The sequence below is a fragment of the Talpa occidentalis genome, unplaced genomic scaffold (assembly GCF_014898055.3).
Source record: "Talpa occidentalis isolate TD23 unplaced genomic scaffold, MPIMG_talOcc4v2.1 talOcc4.2, whole genome shotgun sequence".
Taxonomy (NCBI): domain Eukaryota; kingdom Metazoa; phylum Chordata; class Mammalia; order Eulipotyphla; family Talpidae; genus Talpa; species Talpa occidentalis.
This window is the reverse complement of record NW_023602073.1, coordinates 107207126-107229689: the sequence shown is the minus strand read 5'-3', so window position 1 is coordinate 107229689 and position 22564 is coordinate 107207126. Positions and strand designations below refer to the sequence as shown.

The window sequence follows — 22564 nt, the reverse complement described above, 5'->3', positions numbered from 1 at the left end:
AAACTATCTTTAAAAGTACTATAATTAAAGTTAGAATATATCTTACAAGATGAAAATACATTTATCTGTTTGAGACAGGTTAATATCATAAATATACAAATTACAAAATTACAAATCAATGATCACAAATAACTACCTCAACAGAAAAAAATGGAGCAAAGCATAAGAAACAGGTAATTCACAGAAAAAAAGAAAGTTAATATAAATTATACTTAACCTCTAACCTAATCAAAGATGAAAAGAAAAACAATGAGTTGCATTTTCTGAAACTATTCATTTGGAAAAGATTAAAAGGATGACTTTATTCAACAAGCAGCCTCATATCTGGAGGGGTTATAAATCGGTCCTAAGCATTTCTGAGCTCATTTTAGAAACAGATATCAAAATTTTTAAAGTGCATAGTTTTAATCCAGATATTCCAGTATTAGGTATTTATCTAAACATATAATCAGACAAATTTTTAAAACTGTATATAGAAGAATTTCCACTGTAGTGTTATTGGTGATTATACAATATTGGAAATAGCCTAAATTTAACAGTTAATTTAACATAGCTTTGTTTAAATTAATTTTTGGTACATTCATACAGTGGAGTTCATACAGGTACTAAAAATGTTCCATGGTAGGCCATTAAGTGAAAAAAAAATGCAAGATTCAAAAATATTGTATATGTAAGTCCCACTTTTAGTTAGGATTTCAAATGACTTTTACTCAGGTATCTTTATAGATTTTTATATTGTTTGAGTTCCCTATATGTGAGCTATCTTCAAAAAACGTATAAAACAATAAATATATTTTCATTAAAAAAAAACAGGTGCAGTATTAAGACATACTGAGGGACACCTCTGCCCAATAGGGAACTTAAAATCCTTACTTGTGGTTTTAGAACAGTCTAGTGGAAATGGTGGTCAGAGAGCCATTCAATGGTGAATGCTCGGTTCAATATATTCTACAGATAGTCAACACAGTAAGACAGTCTATATTTTTGGTAAATTCAATTAAACTACATGATGGTAGTATTTTATTTCATTTTGGCTAGACTATATAAAGTATAGTAACATAATTAAAAATAAAAATTTTCAGAAACCTTTTCCAAATATAATAAACTCAGACTAACAAAATAAAATCATTACCTATCTCCCTTTGGTTTTCTTTTTTGTAGTGTCTTCCCTTTGGGTCTTCTTTCGCTTCCTAAACAGGGACTCCCACCAGGTCCTGTTACCCGTATTGATTCAAGGCCTTTGGAAGATTTTTTAAATGTGAATTCCACTGGTTCTCCTTCTTTTAGGCTTCTAAATCCTTCCATGAATAATTTGCTCTGTAAAGAGCAGAGAGAGGGAGAGAGAAAGAGAGATCATGATTATCAATGTTTTTGTAAATTATCGCTATAATTTTATGATTAACATAGCAAGATATTCTCTGTTATCCATTACAAAGTATGAATTCTTTATTTGTTAATTTCAGTGAAATTTATGCCATTTTATATTTCCTGTTGCAATGCTGGCAGTGGGAGAATAAACTACTCCATTTTTAAAGGCAAACTACTCCATTTTTAAAGGCAACTAAGCAATACTTAAAAAAAAATGTTAATATGCATATTCTATGACCCACCAATTCCACTACAATGTCTCCTCTAAAGACATACTCACACAAGGGTTTTTTTTGTTTTTTGTTTTTTGTTTTTTAAAAAAGACCTATCAAGTCTCTACAGTGCTGTCTGGTAAAAAAAATTATAACAACCCTAATATCTATCAATAGGAATCTTATTAAATGAATTATAGTAGACCTATATATTGCAACATTTTGAGTCATTGAAAGACCTATATCTATTAATGTGGGAAGGAAAATTTATAATATTGTTTAAAAAATTAAGGAAAACAGTGTTTCCATCAAAATGCCATCTAGGTAAAGGATTTTTTAAAAAGATATGTTTTTATGTAGAGCTGGGGTCTGGAACAACAGAGTGCAAATTATAAACTGTAGTGTTTGCACTTTTCATAATTTGAAACAAATTCTCAAAATCTGAAAGATAGTTAATTTTGGGGGGAAAAGAAGTTTTCCTGATTGCAAAAATGTAATCTAGGTTACAAATATTAACTGGGTCTATGAATCTTACTCTTCTCATCGGTCAATATATCAATTTTAAATATACTATAATTAATTTAATCATTGGTTTATTATTTTTTAAAACCACTTGTGTACATTTTACAGATCTAATTTGAAATATCCATGTAGTTTTATCAAATTTGGGGCTGAAGGGAACAAAAATAAGCATGGTAGAAGATCAACCCCCGTTCTTTAAATAGCAATGCAGTTTTGAATGAGTGTTTTTATCTTTTTTCTGTTTATCTGCAAATTTAAGGGATTTGCGTCTTGTTTTGTGTACTTTCTAAGGAACAATGTTTCTGGGAAAAGGCTCCAGGTGGTAAAGTAAGCTTGTAAAATGCTGTATGCTGTTTCTGCTCAGTTGAGTCAGATGACATATAAAAGTTTCAGAAATTCTGGACCTACCTCTTACTCCCTTCCCCCAACAAAATAAAAATCTTGTTTAATTGTGTTTAACTCAGCAATTTCCTGACCTAATTGATCCCAGAGTCCTTTCTTTACTAGCTTACTTAGGGAAATATTGAACCAGAAAATCTTTACTCTTCCTGAGTCTATGATTTTAATGGCAGATAAATAATTACATATAACCAAATTATTACATGAAACAAACAATAAAAAAACACACTTCTAAATCCAGTGCCAAAAGAAAAATTCTTTATGAAAGTAATAAGATACGTAACAACGGGATTTTTAATCTTCTCCTAGCGCAGTACATCAGACACTGCGGAATCCTTCACGCAGAGTTGCAGTTTGCCAGCACCATTTCTGCTGTCTGGTTCTCTGTAGAACTCGGGGGAAATCACAACTGCACACACTCTTTAAAATAAAAAATTATTGTTCTTAAGCTTTTTCCTTACATTTCCAAATCTTTTATTTTTTTCTCCTATACTTTCTCCTCACTATTTATAATAGGTCTTTTGCTTTCATTACCTCTCTCCCTCTCCATTCAAGTGCAGATTATCAAATCAAATGAAGTGGAGCCTACATCAACTATTGTTAAGAGAGAAGGGAGAGCTGCTTTAATTAGAGCTACAGTAACTTCATGCTATGTTTCTATAATAAAAATTCTATCACTTCTTTATTTTCTCATAGTTGCTAAGTACGGGTGTACTTTTACCAATTTAATTTTATCTTTCTTTCCATTATTATGATTTTTGATAGCTATCATTTATCATTTATTAATGATAATTTAGATTTAGTTCTTCCAAGTCTAAAGTAAAATTCTGGCTCTATGGACCACTAAGTTCTGGCCATTCTTCGTAAAATCCAGAAAGAATGCTTTCTTTTTTTATTCTATCATTTATTCCACCTTCTTGAAATTAGTATGCAAAGCAATTAAAATTTATAATACTTGAGAAAAGATATCTTTAAGAAACTATAATGACCTTGGAAGAAAAAGATAAGGATTACAGAGAATATTCTCTTTGTTATTACATCAAAATCACTGCTACCTAGTGGGAAAGGTTTACTGAATTGAAAATTAACTCATTATATTTCTTCACAAAAATCAACTTCCCTTTGTGACTTAACAATTTCTATTAAAGGTGTCTATTTTCCAGCCACACTGATTGCAATCCTAAGTTTTACTCAACCACTATCACATCCTGTCTATTTTTCACTTCATAATTTCTTTCATCTGTTCCAAACATTTTACTGAAGTATTGCTATCCTACTTCAGTACTTCAGATGCCACCTATCTCTTAATTGGAAAATAGGTTAAAGTTTCTTCGTCGATATTTCAGCATCAAGTCTCTTCCCTATTCGTGCAAGCTCCATATCTGCATATTCTGTCTGAACTAATCTTAGCCTGTTAGTCTCCTTTCTCAAAAATCGACAACCATATGATCCAGAAATTCCACTCCTACGCATCTATCCAAAAGCTGGAAAAACACTAATTTGAAGGGATAAATGCACTCTTATGTTCACTGTAGTACTATTTACAACATTGAAGTTATATAAACAATGTATGATGGGGGGATTAAGAAATGTGGTGTAGGGTCTTCACTGATGGCCTAGGGGTTAGGTTAGCACTATCACCATGACAGCATCACCGTGACAGCCTGATTTCAACCTGAATTCAATCCCGATCAGGAAGCTAACCCACATATAGCAGAGCAGGCCTCTCCTGTTTTGCTCGCTGCTCCCCTTAGCAGTGTATTTCAGTAAAATCTGCCTATTCTGCTCCCCACTGTCTCTGGTGAATCCTCACCCCTCACAGCTCTGACCTACACCCCAGTTCTTCTATACAAAAATTAAAAAACAATAAAATTTGAAAAAAAAAAAAGGAATGTTGTACACACACACACACACACACACACACACACACACACACACACACACGAATACTATTCAGTCCAAAAAAGGGGATGTGTGTGTAAAATCTTGCCATTTGCAACAACATGGATAGAACTGGAAGGGATCATGCTAAGTAAAGTAAGTCAGAAAGACAAATACTGGACAATTTCAGTCACGTGTAGAATATAAAGAAATAAAGTAAAGGTATAGAATAATCTATACCAAAACAAACCCTTGACATCTGACTGCAGAACTGAGGTTACCAGAGGGGGAGAGTAAGGTAGCAGACACAGGAGGGAGGGGTCACTGGCGCTTTGGAATTGGGCATGTTGTGCTTCCATGCATTTGAAAATGAATGTACCTATATACTTAAAACAGTGTTATAAATCAGTATTATCATAATAAAATAAATAATTTTTAAAATATTAAAATAAATTTAATAAAAATATTAAATACATAATAAAAATTGAAAAATCTACAATACCATTCTTAGGTTGTAGGTGTGCCCATTCATAATCCTACCTCCAGTTGTATTTTCTATGTCTTTCCAATTATAGCAGACCACAAGTTCATCATTAGTGAAACTGGCTGACTTTTACTTCCCCAAACACACTTTATGCTTTTTCATCTTAGTACTCCAGCTTAAGCTGGCGGGGTTGCACTCTCCTGTTCACAACTGTTTATCAAAATCAACCTCAAGATTCAACACACAATTACAATGATTCTTTACGCAATCATCCTCAAGTGCACCAAACTGGAAATTTCTTTCACTCGATTCCTTTAATATAGTTTTTACAAAACACTGCTGGGTAATGCAAATATCTGTGTATGCCTTACAATTTATTTGCCCTTTTGGATTTACCTTCTCCTAAAAGCCAGGGATTATTGTATGTATCTTAGTATTACTCAAATGCTCAGCATTATGGCTAAAAATAATTATAATTCAACAATTTCTTAAAAAATTCCCTAAGGATTATTTAATCCAACTTCCACTTGAAAAGAAGGTAGACTGAACTCTAAGGGGTTAAATGTATCGTTCATGCAAAGTAAAAATTTCCAGCTTCTACTTCTCATATTTTTAGTCTCAAGATGACACTATTGGTAGTACATTTGAAATAAAATGCTGATAGGATTATAATGGTTCATAGAAATGACATAAGGTTTAACTTCATTCAGAAGTTAATATGGATCTCTTTTCCTTGTTCTTCCTTATTTTACCCATATTCTTGAATTAGTTCCATTGAAATGCCTCACAATCTATGATGCTCTGCTTACTCAAGCCAAAAATGCAGATTTCTATAGATAAAGTAGGATTTCTGGTGTTGGCCTACATTGTCATCTGTGTCATTTGTTTGAGCAAAATAGAGATTTATTCTTTATAAGAGATAAAATCACATTCTTCAATGAATAAATGAACAAAGGAATGACCAAATGAATGAGTAGGCATTTAGAAGTTGCTGACATTCCTATTAAGATAGCATGCACTTAACAATGGGCCAAGCTAATTGTGAATTTATGCATACTGTTAACTCATCTAACACATGATTGTGTTTCTCTTCCTCCAATCAAATAATATTCCTTTTTTCCCCACTCTCTACATCCCAAATTTTTAAAAATATTGTGGCATAAATTTATTTCAGAAATGTAAAAATACTAGCTTTCTATTTCCTTGTAATTTTTCCCTTTCTTCCCCTGTATCATTTAGAAAATGACTCTTAAAGAATAACAGGCGGGCCTCCCCGGTGGAACAGCGGTTGAGTGCTGGGTTGCGAAGCTGCCTGCAGCCTCTGCAGCGCCGGTTTGATCCCCGGCTGCTCCCAGGCCACCAGAGGAGGATCCCACATGGCGCGCAGACCTCTCCTGCCTCCCGCTGCTCCCCTCAGCAGTGTACTTCGGTCCTTCTGCCTGCTCTGCTCCCCGCTCTGACTCTGGTAAATTCTCTCACCCTACCACGCCTCTGACTGTACCCAGTGCTTGTATAAATAAATAAATAAATCTTAAAAAAAAATCCCACTTAAAAAAAAAAAAAGAATAACAGGCATATGGTCTCAAATGAGAGGGGTCCAAATGCTACTTTTTGCTAAAAGGTTCCAGTTAGTTGTGGTCATGTATTCTCCAGTCATATGCTTTCTTTCTCCAGCTAGTTTGGGAAGGCTGCAATTTTACACTTGATTCTCCTTAGAAGTAAGAGCATACTTTCTTGCCTGGGAAGCATAAAGTGAATTTCAGTTCAAGATGACAGGCTAAACAAATACATGCCTCATGTTAATCCTTGAAAGCCATCAATAACGATTGTAAAATATAAGATGAAATAGGTTTACAATAAGGAAAAAAGTAAGATGGGTACCATTAATAGAAAACAGAATCCAAGACATTTTGGATTTTAGAATGAATGTTGAATGAGGTAAAAGAACCACAGCAGGAGTAGGAACCAGCATCTCTAACAGAACTTGGAGAGACTGTGCTAAGAAACAGCAGGTACAATGAATGGCAAGAGATAGCAGCAGTGGCCTTGAGATGGGGATTAAGGCAAGGCTTATATTTAGACCAGATGCCCATTTCATTCTCTCACCCCTATTGCCTCCTAGTCAAGTGAAAACAGCCAAACATTACTTTAAGGCAAATAACTTGAGGCCCTTCCCAAAAAAGACTAAGGAACTATCTGGACAATAGTGAAATATTGGGCCCCTAAAAACCAAACCCCTATTCAGTTCTGACAATTAGGGGGCTGCCATTGCGAGAGCTGATTCACTACCCACCCAGCCTTAAATCATTCCTATCCCTCATTCTTAGCCCTTTCACATATCTGAAGGGTCAACCAGGAATCACAAAATGTGCAGTATAATGATGAAAGGCCAAGATAAATGAGGGAACAAAAAAATTTTATACATCTAGTATCTCCAAAGATATGAGAGACAATAACATCAATAAAACAGAAAAAAATTTTAAATCACTCTCAGAAAGTTAAAAATGATTATTGAAATTAAGTGAGTTCAAAGTAAAATATCAGAAAATCTTTCAGGACATAAGATAAACTAAATGCAATACATGAAGGGATAAACAAGAGTACAGAGGATGAATCCAAAAGCACAATTATTCGGGGCCTCCCTAGTGGCGCAAGGGATTGAGACACAGCTTATGAGGCTGTCCGCAGCCTCTGCAGCACGAGTTCCATCCCCGGCCAGGGAGCAACCCACAAGGCGCAGCTGACCTCTCCTGCTATGCCTGCTACTCCCCTCAGCAGTGTATTTCAGTCAGTCTGCCTGTTCTGTTCCCCACTCTGTCTCTGGTGAATCCTCTTACCCACCACACCTCTGGCCTATGCATAAATAAATAAATCTTGTATGCATAAATAAATAAATCTTTAAAAAAAAAAAAAAAGGACAATTACCCAGAAATGGAGTTCCAGGGAGAGAGAATACAGAAAAATTCACAATGCTATGAAGGAAAGGTGTATACTGAGATGTTTTGTAAGCTTCCAAGCAAGGTACATTTTTTGAGTACATGAAGAGAGTGAGATTTTAATGGAGACTGAAGAAGATACTACAAACTGAGCTAATGATTTAACCATATGTTTCTTTAGCAGGATAGTTAATAATTGCATAGAGATGGCAGGTAGCTTAGTTTAAGTGGGTTATTTTGAAGTGGATAAACAAAACTGAAGCTGGAAAATGTACAGTTAGACGCAGATAAAGGAATTTTTTGAATAATATCTTAAGTATTTTATTCTAAAGAGAGATCTATTGGTACTTATTTTTTTGCTTTTAAAAATAGCAAGATTAAATTGTGTTTTAAAATATCTGACTTCTTTGGCAGTAAATGTGGATTCTGAAGAGAGCAGGAACCCTTGTGGGGATAACTATTAAAAGGTAACCTTAGCAAAAGATTGTTAAACTAAATTTAAAAAAAGGAAAGAAGGGACTGGCTTTGCAAAACACTTCAGGACTCATACATATTCCCTGCTATAAATTACAAATTGCCCCTAGTAACAATTTATTGTTTTAGTGATAATGCTATTGTAAAGTAACAATCCTACAAGTGCTTCATGCCAGGAAGGATCATCTAACAGTGACTGCAAACACCTAAAAATCAAAATCTGGCTTTTTTACCACCACTCCTTGAACAAGTCATAATTAACTTTTTCTAACTACAACAATAAATTTAAGTAAATATATATATATATAAAAATTTAATGTATAGCAATATAATAAAATACAATGAAAAATTACTCAAGGAGACTTTAAGTCCAATAGATCTGGGTGATTTAGGTATGTTATGAAGAAAAACAGATTTCTGGAGTAACAGAATGCTGAGGAGTTGAAAAAAATGATAATTCAGATATATTCCATTTCTTTTTAAATATTTTTAAGATGACTTATTTCTAAGGTATCAGTGGAAAAATAGAACACTAGTAAATGGCCATTATTACCCAGTGGTAGTGATGTCATACAACATGCAGATGACTGGCCAGAGCTCTCAGAGACTGTAAGCTTATAAACTACACACCAAGATGCTCCAGGATCACTAAGACCTTAGACTCTGAACACCCTAGAACTACCACTAGACAAAGTGGAGATCTGGGCTCTTATCTTGATTTTACAATTAACATGTTGTACAACCATGGAAACACTGCATAATACTGGATGAATCTCCCTCGCTTTTTTGATATAGAACACAGAGCTCTACCCTTTGTCATAAGATTTTTTTTTTTTAATTCTATGCCTTCACTCTGTAAACGTGGACATAGATGGAAATGAATAGACATAATTTTTTGTTGTCAATGCTGAAATTTCCCTTCATGCATTTTCATTATTTTGCAACTTACTGAAGAGGAGCAAGAGTTGGTTCTTACTCAGCTCAAATCTTTTAAGAAAACAAAGCTAAAAAGAAAGACAGTGGAATTGTAGAAGATGTTTACTGAGCCTTACCTAATATATAAAATCCAGTTTAATTCCAGTCTCATCTGTAAATTTCACATAAATAGGATTAAAAATAATGAGATTTTTCTACTTGTCTTGAATATTAAAGGAAGCCTTTAGGTAAGTCATTGTATTGGGCCTGCATTTTAAACCTGTAAAGGACACACTAAAATTGGCAGCACTATTTGAATGGTATTTTGAAAAAAGATTTAATGGACAGAATGCATAGATTAAAATGTGGGGTACCTATCTCAATCCCTACCATTTATAATGTCAAGCTACATGACCACAGCCATGTTAAAAAACTGAGTCCATTTTCCTTATTTATCAACTGGGGATAAATAACGTCTCCTATAAATAAAAAATATCTACTACAGCTATTGTTAAGATTGTACAATGCCTAGCAGATTGAGTAGTAGCTCAAAAAATAGTTTATACTATTTTCTTAAGTATCCAGCCTGCCCCTCTACCTGCTGATGACAAGAGGACAAGAAAGGTAGGGGAACGTGAACACATATTGAGAAGAATCTGATGACTTACAGGCACCATTGCTATGCTTTCAGCTGGCATTTCACTTGCTGTAACCTACCCTTATCCCATAACCCCACTTGGCAAATGTTTACACATCACTGAGTTTCAGTTTAAACATTATCTCCTCTTCAAAGCTTTCATGATATTCTTGGGCTAATACAGGTACTCCTTTTCCAGTGCTCCAATTATACATGGCATATATCACTGTTTGAACACTTGTCATACTGCATTATAGTCTTGTGTCACTTAATGACATATGAGCCAACAACAGACTGAATACATAAAAGGCTATAACATATATTCCAGGTATCTAGTAGGTATACCACTGAGGTATGTGTAATTGACATTTGCGTAATGAAAACAACTAATGATGGCATTTTTCAGAATGCATTCCTGTCATTATGTAACACATGAGTGTATATATGTCTTTTTTTACCCTGAAGCTACAAATTTCTGAAAGGAAAATATGATAATTTTTCATTTATAGTTCCATTCCTAAATCCCTGAAATGTAACAATTGTTCAATGTATATTCAGATATCAGGGTGCTTGGAACAAAGGTAAGAGGGAAGGAAGAAAAGTAGCTTTGATTTTCTCATTTTTAAAAAAAGGATACTTAAAGACCCAAAGTCCTACTGAATGAATGAAAAAGTCAGGACTCAAAGTCAGAAATTTGACACCAAACGTCAGTATATAACTGATGTCTAGGGTAAACATTCTCCAGAATATTTCAATTTTTCAATACTATAATCACAATTCTAAAGTTAACAATCCTGAAGTTACAGACCTACAGTAGATCTCCCTACTCAATTCATGCTCATCTTTTACAATATGTTTACAATTTAACTCTAAATTTTTTCTATAAAACTTCTTAGCTGATACACTGAATTGTAAAGAAATTGATTATGGCAGCACATATCATTTTATTGCCTGTCTTTGTAAATTAGAGGAATCAGTATTAATAGGTGGTTAAATAAAAGCTATAAATTCCTATCAAATCTAAGTTTCAGTGATATTAATGCTTTATCAAATCAAAAGAATTATATATTTCCATTAGATCTTACTTATTAAAAATATGTATCAACAAATACCACAACTGGATATCTGCACTACAAAGAAAAGGATTCTACACATTTCTTGTATCTTTTGCAAAAATTAACTCAACATGAATCTTGAACTTAAATTTAAAAAAAACTATAAAACTTCTAGTAGATGCCATAAGAAAAAACCTAGTAACCTTGAATATTGTCATACATTTTTAGATACAACACTGAAGGCATGACCCATGAAAGAAATAATTGATAAGCTGGACTTCATTAAAATTAAAAGCATTTGCTCTGTGAAAGTCAATATCAAGATAACAAAAAGATAAGTCACAAACAGAGAAAAACTATTTATTAAAGGATTGTTATTTAGTATATAAAAGGAACTCTTAAAACTCAACAATAAGAAAACAATTTGTTTAAAAAATGTCCCAAGATCTTAACAGACACCACACCAAAGAAGAGATACATATGGCAAAAAAAAACCAAAAAAAAACGATTCTTCACATCATGGGTCATCAGGGAAATGTAAATTAAAACAACAATAAGCTACCACTATATACCTATTAGAATGGCCAAAATCTTAAACACTGACACAACAAATGCTGGTGATGATGTGGAAAACAGAAAATTGTTCATTGCTGGTAAGAATGCAAAATGGTACAGCCCTGCTGGAAGACAGCTTGGCAATTTCTTAACAAAAAAACATACTCTTAGCATATGATCCAGTAATTGTGGTCCTTGGTATTTACCCAAAGGTGATGCTAACACTGGAGGAAGAAGGTGAAGCGTACACAGGGTCCCCTCTATATTATTTGCAATTTCTTGTGAAATTATAGGTACTTCAAAATAAAAAAAAATATATATATATAGTGGAAATCATAATATATACATATATTAACTCATTATGATGTACTCCTTAAACTAATGCAATGCTTATAACATTAGATCAGCTATAGTTGTGTAAATTCTTTATTTAGGCTAACAAAAGTGTAGCTAAATTTTAAAATGTGAGCAAGAGACTTCAATCCATCTAAGAAAAAAAAATACACCAACAGAAAATAAGCACATGAAAAACTGCTTGGTATCATCAGTTTTAATTAAACTGAAAACTAAAACCACAATGCACTACACACCCCACTAGGGCAACTTAAAATTTGGCCAAGATGTGGAGTGTGATAGTGTGATTTATAGCAAGAAATACATATTTCTTGATCATCCTATTTTCTGGCACAGAACTCCTCATACCCTAGGAAATTCCTAAAGATGTCTTTTGTTATGTAAATAAGTGACTTTGGAAAAGCACCAAAGGAGGGTATTGGTTGCCAAGGGAAGCAACTATGACTGGAGAGGTTGGTACTTTCATTCCCAGCCCCCAACTTCAGGAAATAGAAGAGGGGCTGCAGATTAGGCTGGAAAATCACCCATGGACAATGATTCAATCAATAATAACAATGTAATAAAGCTTCCATAAAAACCCAAAAGGATAGGGTTCACAAAGTTTTCAGGTTGATGAACACACAGAGGCACTGAAAGAGTGGCACACCAGGAGAGGGCATGGACGCTCCATGTCCCTTTTCCACATTCCTTGCCCTGTGCCTCCCTTCCTGAGTTATAGCTTCCTGGCTGTTCCTGGATTATATGGATCCTTTTATAATAAACCAGTACTCTAATAAGAATACCGTTTTTCTGAGTTCTGCAAGCCGCTCTCACAAATTCATTGAACCCAAGGAGGGGGTTGTTGGAAGCGCCAATCTATAGCTAGGTAGCCAGAAGCACATGAGGCAGGTGAACTTGATATCGGCATCTGAAGGAGGGGGTCAGTCTATAGGACTGAGTTCCTAACCTGTGGGATCTGACACTATCTCCAGGTAGTGGAAGAACTGAGTTGAATTTAGGACACCTGTCTGGTTTTGGAAAATTACTTGGTAGTGTGAGAAAAACCCACAAATAATGAGTTGTTGTCAGAACCTTATGAAACAACTAGACCTCTCAACCAGTGTTCGCAGGAGTGTGAAATGTTAGATCCATTTGGAAAAGCTCCACAATTTCTTACAGAATTAAATATATACCTATCCTATGACCCAATATTTTATTCCTAGCTATATCGACCCAAAAGAAACAAAGATACCTGTCTATATGAGGTGTACGTAAATGTTTCTAACAGGTTTCTCCACAATAGCAAAAAACCTAGAAAAAGTATAGACATAATTCAATAATAGAAAGAGAAATAAATTTTTGTGCTATATCATATGACAGAATACTACTGAGCAATTTAAAGGGAAGAATTATTGGTATATATCATAATACTCGTCAAGAATGTAAGGGGTTTTTGATTTTACCTCAAATCAAAAGGTACTACAAATCAAATGGCACACTTTAACACACTGAGAGACAAAGGACAGCTTGTTATTCAGGTCAATGGCAGTAACCAAAGTGTCAGTATTTTGTGCTGATTCTTTAAGTACTTATTCACAAAGTGATACGAAGAAGGTCAAGTGAAACCTACACACAGTAGGGTGCATTACAAGACAGGAACATTGACCTTCAAAAGGACCTTTTTGGTCAACATTGGTCACCATTGACCTTCTAGAAGGAAACACCACCTCAGTCTTCCAGGCTGTTTGCTATCTAACATTCTTGAAAAGATAGTTTGCAACAAAGGAGAGTCATGGGTTACTCAAAAGACACGTGGAAACCTGAATGAGACACAAAGGGAAAATCCTCTTGAGTGGGAAAAACCATACTGAGTGAAATTGGCTTTATACAAAAAAGGAGACTATATAATCCCTTTTTTTTTGAATTTCTAGAAGAGACAAAACTAACCTATGGTAGGAAGAAATTAGAACAGTTGTTGCATATGGGTGAGTGGGTGGTATGAGTGTGGAGATTGAGAGTGGTTCAGGTTATAGAAGTGCAGACATCTTCCAAAGTTATTGAATAGTTCATTTACAATATGCCATTTACTGTATATTAATTATACCTCAAAAATATTGAACTCTAGTTAATGATATGCATACTGGAATATTCAGGAAGGAAGTGCACTGATGTCTGCAGCTTGTCTGGAAATGCATCACAAAGATAAATAGATCCAGAGAGAGATAACAGATATAGAGTCATGAAAACACAAGCATAGGAAAATGTTAAGTATACAATATAAATGTGTATACTTTGTGAAAATTCTCCCAAATTTTCTATGTTTCAAATTTTTCATTTAAAAGTACTGGGAAAGGGCCTCCCAGGTGGCTCAGCGGTTGAGCACTGGGTTGCGAAGCTGCCCGCAGCCTCTGCAGCACCGGTTCGATCCCCGGCTGCTCCCCAGCCACCAGAGGAGGGTCCCGCATGGGGCACAGACCTCTCCTGCCGCCCACTGCTTCCCTCAGCAGTGTACTTCGGTCCTTCTGCCTGCTCTGCTCCCTGCTCTCGCTCTGGTGAATTCTCTCACCCTCCCGTGCTTCTGACTGTACCCAGTGCCGTATAAATAAATAAATAAGTCTTAAAAAAAAAAAAAAAAAAGCAAAAGATCCTCTTCCAATGCATCTTTAATATTAAAAAAAAAATTTTTTTAAATTAAAAAAATAAAAAGGTCATAGTGAAGTTGTTATCATTATTGTATTTATAAGGCACTCAGTATAAAGTATTGGTATGTACATGGTAATATTGGGCATTACCAACAATTTTTAAAATTAGCTATTCTAGTGATTTACAAACTGCTATTTTATGTTACAAAAATCAATAATTACTTACATATTAGAAAAGGGAGAGAACACGGACAGGAGAAAGATAAATAAGAACTAATGAATATGAACAACAGCAGAAAGTAAGAATAAATGAATATAAGAAATTTGGAGTAATTTGTAAAATTATTTCCAGACTCCATATTTTCCATAATCTGGGCTGATGTCTGAAACTGAAGGTGAGTTAGAGAATGATAGACAAGCATGTAGGTAGGTTTTGGAACTGAAGACAATGATTAATATGAAGATCCTGCTCTCCTTTATAACCCAATTTCTGGAGGGGTTACACTTATCTTTTCCTCCAAGGTAATTTCTGCCCTCTGCTTGGAATGACTTGGCTTGGAGAACTGTATGATGTTTACCCCCTATCACAAGGACCATTGATGGGGACAGAGGGTAAGGAAGATTAACCTATGAGAAGGTACTGAATTTTCCTGTACAGTTTAGGAAAAAATTAGTAACACAGACAATAAAAATTCTAAACTTATCTTCTTGGCTTTATCAAACGCACACACACACACACACATACACATACACACACTCCAAACTGCACAGGTAACAACAAAAATTCTAAACTTATCTTTTTGGGTTTTTCGCCAAAGAAAAAAATAAACCACAAAAAAACTCAGCTTTCCAAAACTGCTTACCCACAATGAAAGTCGTTTGAAAGAGTAGTTTTTAAACTGCTATTTTTAAAACACCAGGGTTCAGAGAAATGCTTCAGTGAGTCTGTAGTAATTGATGATTTCTATTTTTAAATATATTTGTATAGTACCATAAATCTGTAATATACAACATACTCAAAATTATGTCAGTGGAATACCTAACATGTCTCTTGATACTGGTAAGCTTACGCCTTTTTTTTGTATATAGACTTCTGAATAGTTCCTACTGGCATCTTGTATTTGTAGTTCCTACTTGTATTTTCGATTTATAATACTCAGCTCAGTCTTGTTCTTTCATTAAAATCACTGGCTTGTGCAAGGCCTTGCTCACAAAAAATAAAATCAAAAGAGTAAAAGTGTAATTACTCCAAAAGCATGTGATATACACAAATGAGACAAGACCCAGACACATAATGTAACTGTGGGTTGTTTATTAACAAGTAAACATATAATATGCTTTAACCCTTTGAGAGTTCTTACCTGAATATCAGTATGAGTATGAAGTGAATGTAACCATCCATAAAGCTCAAGATTTTTTATTTCTTGAACTAAAAGCAGGATATTGCAAAAGAATTTTTAAAGCAACATTTTGTATCATCAGACTTAGGGAAAAATTTACTAACAATGAATTGTTCAAATGTTCCCATCGTTTGGTCAGTGCTCAAAACTCTCATTTAAAATCATTACGTGGGGCCTCCCTGGTGGCTCAAGGGGTTAAGTCTCAGCACTATGAAGCTATCAGCAACCAGTGCAGCACAAGTTCAACAGCTGGCCAGGAAGCTAACCCATGAAGGCACAGCAAATCTCTACAATATTGCCCACTCCTCCCCTCAGCAATGTATTTCAGTAGATCCACCTGTTCTGCTCCCCACTGTCTGGTGAATCCTCTCACCCTGTATCTCTGGCATGTACCCCAGTTCCTCTACATAAAAATAAAATATTTTTTTTAAATAAATAAATACATAAAATCATGGGCCTCCCCTGGTGGCGCAGGTGGTTGAGCGCTGCGCTGTGATGCTGTCCCAGCCTCTGCAGCACTGGTTCGATCCCAGCCGGCTGGCGAGGGTCCCACATGGCATGAAACACCTCTCCTGTTGCACCTGCTGCTCCCCTCAGCAGTATATTTCATCAAGTCTGCCTGTTCTTAGATCCCCCGCTCTGTCTCTGGTGAGTCCTCTCACCCTCCCGCATATCTGGCCTGTACCCCGGTTCGTGTATAAAATAAATAAGTCTTTAAAAAAAATAAAAAATAAATAAAATAAAATCCTTATGTGATGTAGTAAATATTATAACATCATTTGAAGCTGATGTGCTCCTTTCTAAAAATATAAATTGTACAATCATACATGTGTTTTAAATAATGAAATTTAGCTGTACGGTTGTTGTATGATTGTCACAAGACAATGACCTTTTTAAATACCCAAGGAAAATAGATTGGTAATGTGTGATCAGAACAATTTAGTAGTCTGGGAAACAAACATATTATTTAAAAGAATCTGCTAACTTGAATATAAAGGAAAAACAAGTACAGACAAGGAAAAAGCTTACAGATTTAATAATGCATTGTTACAATGTTACTTGGTTTACAAGGATAAGACAATGCCAATAAGACGAAACAAAGTTCGAAAATAAAGCACAAAGTAAAATAAATATGAGTGAAATTTTATCTGACAAAAGGGAACTGACATATTTGAGGTACTTTTTTTAATGACAATATAGAATAACATGTAAAATATTTATTTGAAATTACATGTTTATTTTCTTGTTTTTTTTTTAGTTTTTTTAAAAAAGATTTATTTATTTATTTATACAAGCACTGGGTACAGTCAGGAGCGTGGGAGGGTGAGAAAATTCACCAGAGCCAGAGCGGGGAACAGAACAGGCAGACTGACTAAATATACTTCTGAGGGGTGCAGCGGGCACAGCAGGAGAAGTCTGCGCACTATGTGGCACCCTCGCCTGCGGGCAGCTTCGCAGCCCAGCACTCAACCGCTGCGCCACCAGGGGAGGCCCACATGTTTATTTTCAATCAAGAAAGAAAGAACATTTAAGTTAACTGAGGAAAACTGATCATTTAAAATCTCCCATCAGGTCTCCTTGGTGGCATCAAGAGTTAAGACACAACCTGTGAAGCTATCAGCAGCCACTGCAGCACGAGTTCAATTCCCGGCCAGGGAGCTACCTAAATGGTGCAGCAGACCTCTCCTGACTTGTCCGCTGCTCCCCTCAACTGTGTATTTCAGTCAATCTGCCTATTTTGTTCCTCACTCTGTCTTTGGTGAATCCTCTCACCCTCCACACCCTCTGGCATGTACCTAATTTTTTGCATGCATGCATAAATAAATCTTTAAAAAAATAAATAAAATCTCCCATCAGCTATTTATAATTCAAGAATATAAGCAGTTGTTAACTACTGCCAGTGTTTAAACACAGAAAGCAAAATATCCCACATTTCTGTCAAGCTTCTAAATTTATAGCTGCCATGGAGGAAAATGGCTCACACCTATTATGTAATATTAATGTTTTTATTTTCAATGCTGTGATTGGAAACAGTAATTTTCAACAATCTGTCAGGGGTAGATGGCTGTTCTAAAGTTATTGACCCATACAATTTGAAGCAAGAAGGGATCTTAAGACATACTCTTGGAAGATATATATCTAAAGTCCATTAAAATAGCAAAAGCATAAAAAATTATAAAACAATCGTAAGTGGAATGCTACTGTGGTAGCCATTAGCTGTTACAAATACTCTGGTTGTGCTCTTCTTCAGGGCAAATGGTATATTTGTACTCACTACTATCGTTTCAATAGGCATGGCCATATGACTTGCTTTGAGCAGTGGCTTGGGTACTTTTGGGTACAAGCCTTAAGTGTTAGTGTACAATCTGCCATATTCCCCCTTTCCTGCCTCAATAATTATGATGCAGGTTTCATAAAGGAACCTATATATTAGTCTGAGTTCTGAAGTGAGGACCACGAGTAGAAGGTCTTACAGACCACACTGTACACATAGTGTGAAGGACAGAAAACTTTCCTTGTGTATGCACTGAAAAATTAAGGTTGTTGTCAAAACATAACCTAGACTGTCCTAAGTAGTACAGAAATAGGAATCTAGAAGTGAATTGTGACCACACCAGAAACTTAAAATATTTGACATTATCTATGTACTGGCATATGGGAAATAAGGAAAATTATACTTGATGGCAATTCATGTTACGAGGTTTCAAAGCATTTAGTGTAACTGTCACATGATAAAATGACCAGGTCACTTTTAAAAAGTGACTATTGAGAATCACATGACACTTCAATATGGGAGAAAAGAGCTGAAACAGGCAAACAGGAAAAAAAAAGTGTCTGGAAGAAATAAGGGAGAAGAATTCTTTAAAAACTGAAATTAACATATTCAAACATTGCATCCAAGAAATAAGTAAGGATTCTGCTGAAAACAAGAGCTCTTGTAGTAGTTGAATATATGATTAGAGACACTGAAAATTCAACAGAGGGCTTGAAAATAGATTGACTACTCTAAAAAGAGCATAAGGGCCTCCCCGGAGGCGAAAGGAGTTAAGCACAGCACTATGGAGTGCAGCATGAGTTCGATCCCCGGCTGGCCAGGGAGCAACCCACATGGCAAGCAGACCTCTCATGTCTTGCCCGCTGCTCCCCTCAGCAGAGTATGTCAGTCAGTCTGCCTGTTCTGTTCCCCACTCCGTCCTTGGTGAATCCTCTTACTTGATGGAGTAATCTCTGGCTTGCATCTCTGGCCTGTACCCCAGCTCTTGTATGCATAAATAAATAAATCTTTAAAAAAAAAAGGAAGTGGAATTGGGGAGAAGAGGCATAGGATTGCTTTTCCTCTTTTCCATCTAAGCCTTATAGAACTACTGTTTTTTTTTAATTATTTGATATTTTAACTCTTTGATAAAATTGTTAAAAATTAAGAGAGCACACTAAACTCACCATCGCCACTGCCTCCTCATCCATTTATTTCTCAGTCACTGATAAAATGATCTCTGCCTCAAACTCTAGAGAAATGGTCTCACTAAGTTGACCCTGTAATGAGAGTGACAACCCAGTGGACTCTTCAGTCTATCGTATTTTTCAGCTTTATAGCACTTGACAGTAATCACTCCCTCACTGCCCTTGATTTCTGGGACCCTACCACCTAATTTTCTTCCTTATATCTCTTGTCACTGCCCTTCAGTTACACCTAGAAGTTCATCTTCCTTGACTTTGAAACTATCATTCCTCTTTAATGTTCCATCTTCTCCATCTTTTAATTCTATCTACTTCTCCTAGGATATTTTCTATGTTCCCTTAGTTTCAACTATGACTACATAATTTAGTCAAATAACATATAACTTACATAAGTTATATAACAATATAATATATAACTTATATAAGTTTTATATATAAAATAACCGTGTGTGTGTGTGTATATATATATATATATATATATATACATATATATATATAAATAAAATAACTTCCATTATAGTATCTCCAGCTCAGACTTCTCTATTGGGTTCTCATATCATATAGCTCACTATTTACTACACATTTCCCCATGACATTTCCTCATTATGTCTAAAACTGAACTAAGTCATAACCTCCACTAATAATTATAGCAAATACATGTAGAGCTCATTTGTCAGGACTTACCACATGAACTGATGTGTAAATGAATCCTAGTGAAGGACACTATAGCACAAGGGAACTAAGTAACATGTCCAGGTCACAAAGCTAATCAATGATAAAGCTCAGGCGTCCGGCTACCAAGTGTAACCTCACTATAACCACACTATAATACCTCATTTCTCAATTCTTAATATATTCTTTACTCAATGATAATCATTAATTATCCATAATCCACCCCTCTGCTTTAAACAAAACCTCCATCTTCTTCAACCCCACATCAGCCAGTCACTAAAGTTCGAATATTAATTTTATTTCTGTAAACACCTATAGAATCTGCTCCCTTCCTTCTGTTTTCCTAAGTGTTTATCATTTTTTTTACTTCAGCTATTTAGCACAATAGCTTCCTACTGGTGTACTGGTGTCTTTGCTCTTAATCGTTTCTCCACACTGGTGCTGGAATGATCACCCAGAGGCACAGATTTGCTCTTTCTCTCCCCATAACTTTATGCTAGCCTGCTCTTAGCTGCAGGCTTAAAAGTTGTTAAAATGTTCCCAAAATGCCAGCATGGACTTTTAAGTACTTAGTCCTTCATTTTCTAGCCTTTGCTTGTATTCTCAGGCTGAAGCTCACCATACTCTTCTATTCCTTCTCTACTCTTTAGCTATAGACCCTGCACACCAGTGTCTCCATACATGCTACGCACCCTGCCTGGGATGCTTTAGCACTACCCTCTTCTCTACCTTGGCCAGGTCTCAGATAGTTTTCTGGTTTTCAATATTCTTACACATCTCTGACAGACCTTCCCAACTGATTACTATAAAAATGTGTCTTTCCCTCTGAACTGACTGCAACTTCTGTAAGATCACATCACTTCATTTCATCCATCCAATAGGAAATTGAGGCAGATAAGTTATATAACTTGGTCAAGGTCACACAGGCAGCAATCAGAGAAAATACCATATAAATTCAGATCCTTATGACTCCAAAGCTAGTAGAGTTTTTATGCAAAAGGATAAAACACGATGAAAGCAATATTTTATGATAAGCTGCTATAATTTAAGAGTCCTCATATTCCTGGGTAGTGGTTTAGTGGTTCTACAACTGACTGCTTTGTCTTAAAATGACTGTGACTATAAGGGCAAGGTTCTCTAATCTGCTTTATCAACATCTTCTCTTTCTATGACCTCTTCCATCAAGACTGTAAATCTTTATCAAAATTGATTCAGAATTATTACAACAAAAGGAGACTTAAATATGTTATATTTAAAACAATTTACAGATGAGGAAATTAAACCCCAAATTAAATTGACCATAACTAGTTAGTGGCAAAGCTGGGATAATTTCACACACTGCCTGTCTTCAAGGTTAGTACACAATGCTGTTTCTCACGAGCCCAACTTTATAATAATTTACACCCTAATACAGTAAATTTCCATTACTAATTAACTTGACTGGAACTCTCCTCAAAAAGTAAAGTTAGCTAAGTCTACTGTCATTATAATATACTGTCGGAGCTACAAGAACAACATTTGTTTAATTTGGGAAGACACAATGATTTCTCTTCAATAAACTTAAGCCTTAAAAGTTATGGAGAGGCAACATCAATGACCACCACAAAAGATACTCAAAAGACATTTTTCATTAACTTCATGACTACCTAACTACCTTCACCCTCCAACACATGCATCAGAGAGCAGGATATTATAAGCCAAGGGAGAAAACCTTGGTACAGATTGGATGAAGTATGAATAAACCTCCTCCTCTTAAACACACACACACACACACACACACACACACACACACACACACACACAATCAGAGGATCTTTTCTAGTGCCCAATTTGCTCCAATGATCACAGAAGGGTCACAAAGCCCCAGGGGATCATTCCAGGCATAAAACAAGTTCCACCAACTCTGCTCTAATTCTTTCACTGGATAAATTACTAGATACACTTACAGCAATGTCCCGGCTCTGCCATATTACAATTGTTTTTTACATTACTAGAAAAGAAAAAGAATAGAAAAGAAAATAGAAATAGATAGAAAAGAAAACGATACAATTTTAAGCAAGGGCTTCACTGATTTATAATTGTGCTATATATTTTATCCTTTCTCCCCTTTCTCTAATATCTATAAATGCTGGTCTAAAAAAAAATAAACAATAACCTTCCACCAAGGGATATGAATTTTCTAATATTAAGAAAAACTTACAAAAGTTAAGACAAAGAGGGTCAAAATGTCCTGAATATTCATCATACCACTGTTACCATTTTGTTACCATTACTAAAATGAACTTCCACTTTCCTACTTGCAGACAGACATATGAATATATCTTAAACACTTATATTCAACTATTCCTAATGTTTTTTACTCTATTTTTCATTTGGCATGGTAACATATTATCTTTCCATCACACTGAATACTTTAAAATCAGATTTTTAATAACTAAATATACCCCTCCACTCGCCCATCATTTTTACATTCAAACTCTAACTTGAAACTTCTGTATAAAAAAAAACCCCAAAGACAAAACTGCTTTGTTTGAAGCTGAATGGAGTTGTGCTAGGCTTCCTCTATTCCTAGTGGTTCAAAGTATCTTTAAGGAAATCAAGGTTTAACAATCTAAATGTG

The 22564-nt window shown here is 35.2% G+C and overlaps 1 protein-coding gene across 5 annotated transcripts in view; it reads right to left on the bottom strand.

Moving 5' to 3' along the window:
- The window catches only part of LIN28B (lin-28 homolog B), a 108454-nt gene that overhangs the window by 44139 nt on the left and 41751 nt on the right, over window positions 1-22564 (bottom strand). For all 5 annotated transcript variants that reach the window (XM_054699059.1, XM_054699061.1, XM_037520158.2 and 2 more), the window contains one exon: window positions 1133-1317. In XM_054699059.1, coding sequence (XP_054555034.1) covers window positions 1133-1317 — 185 coding nt within the window. The remainder of the gene's footprint in view (window positions 1-1132; window positions 1318-22564) is intronic.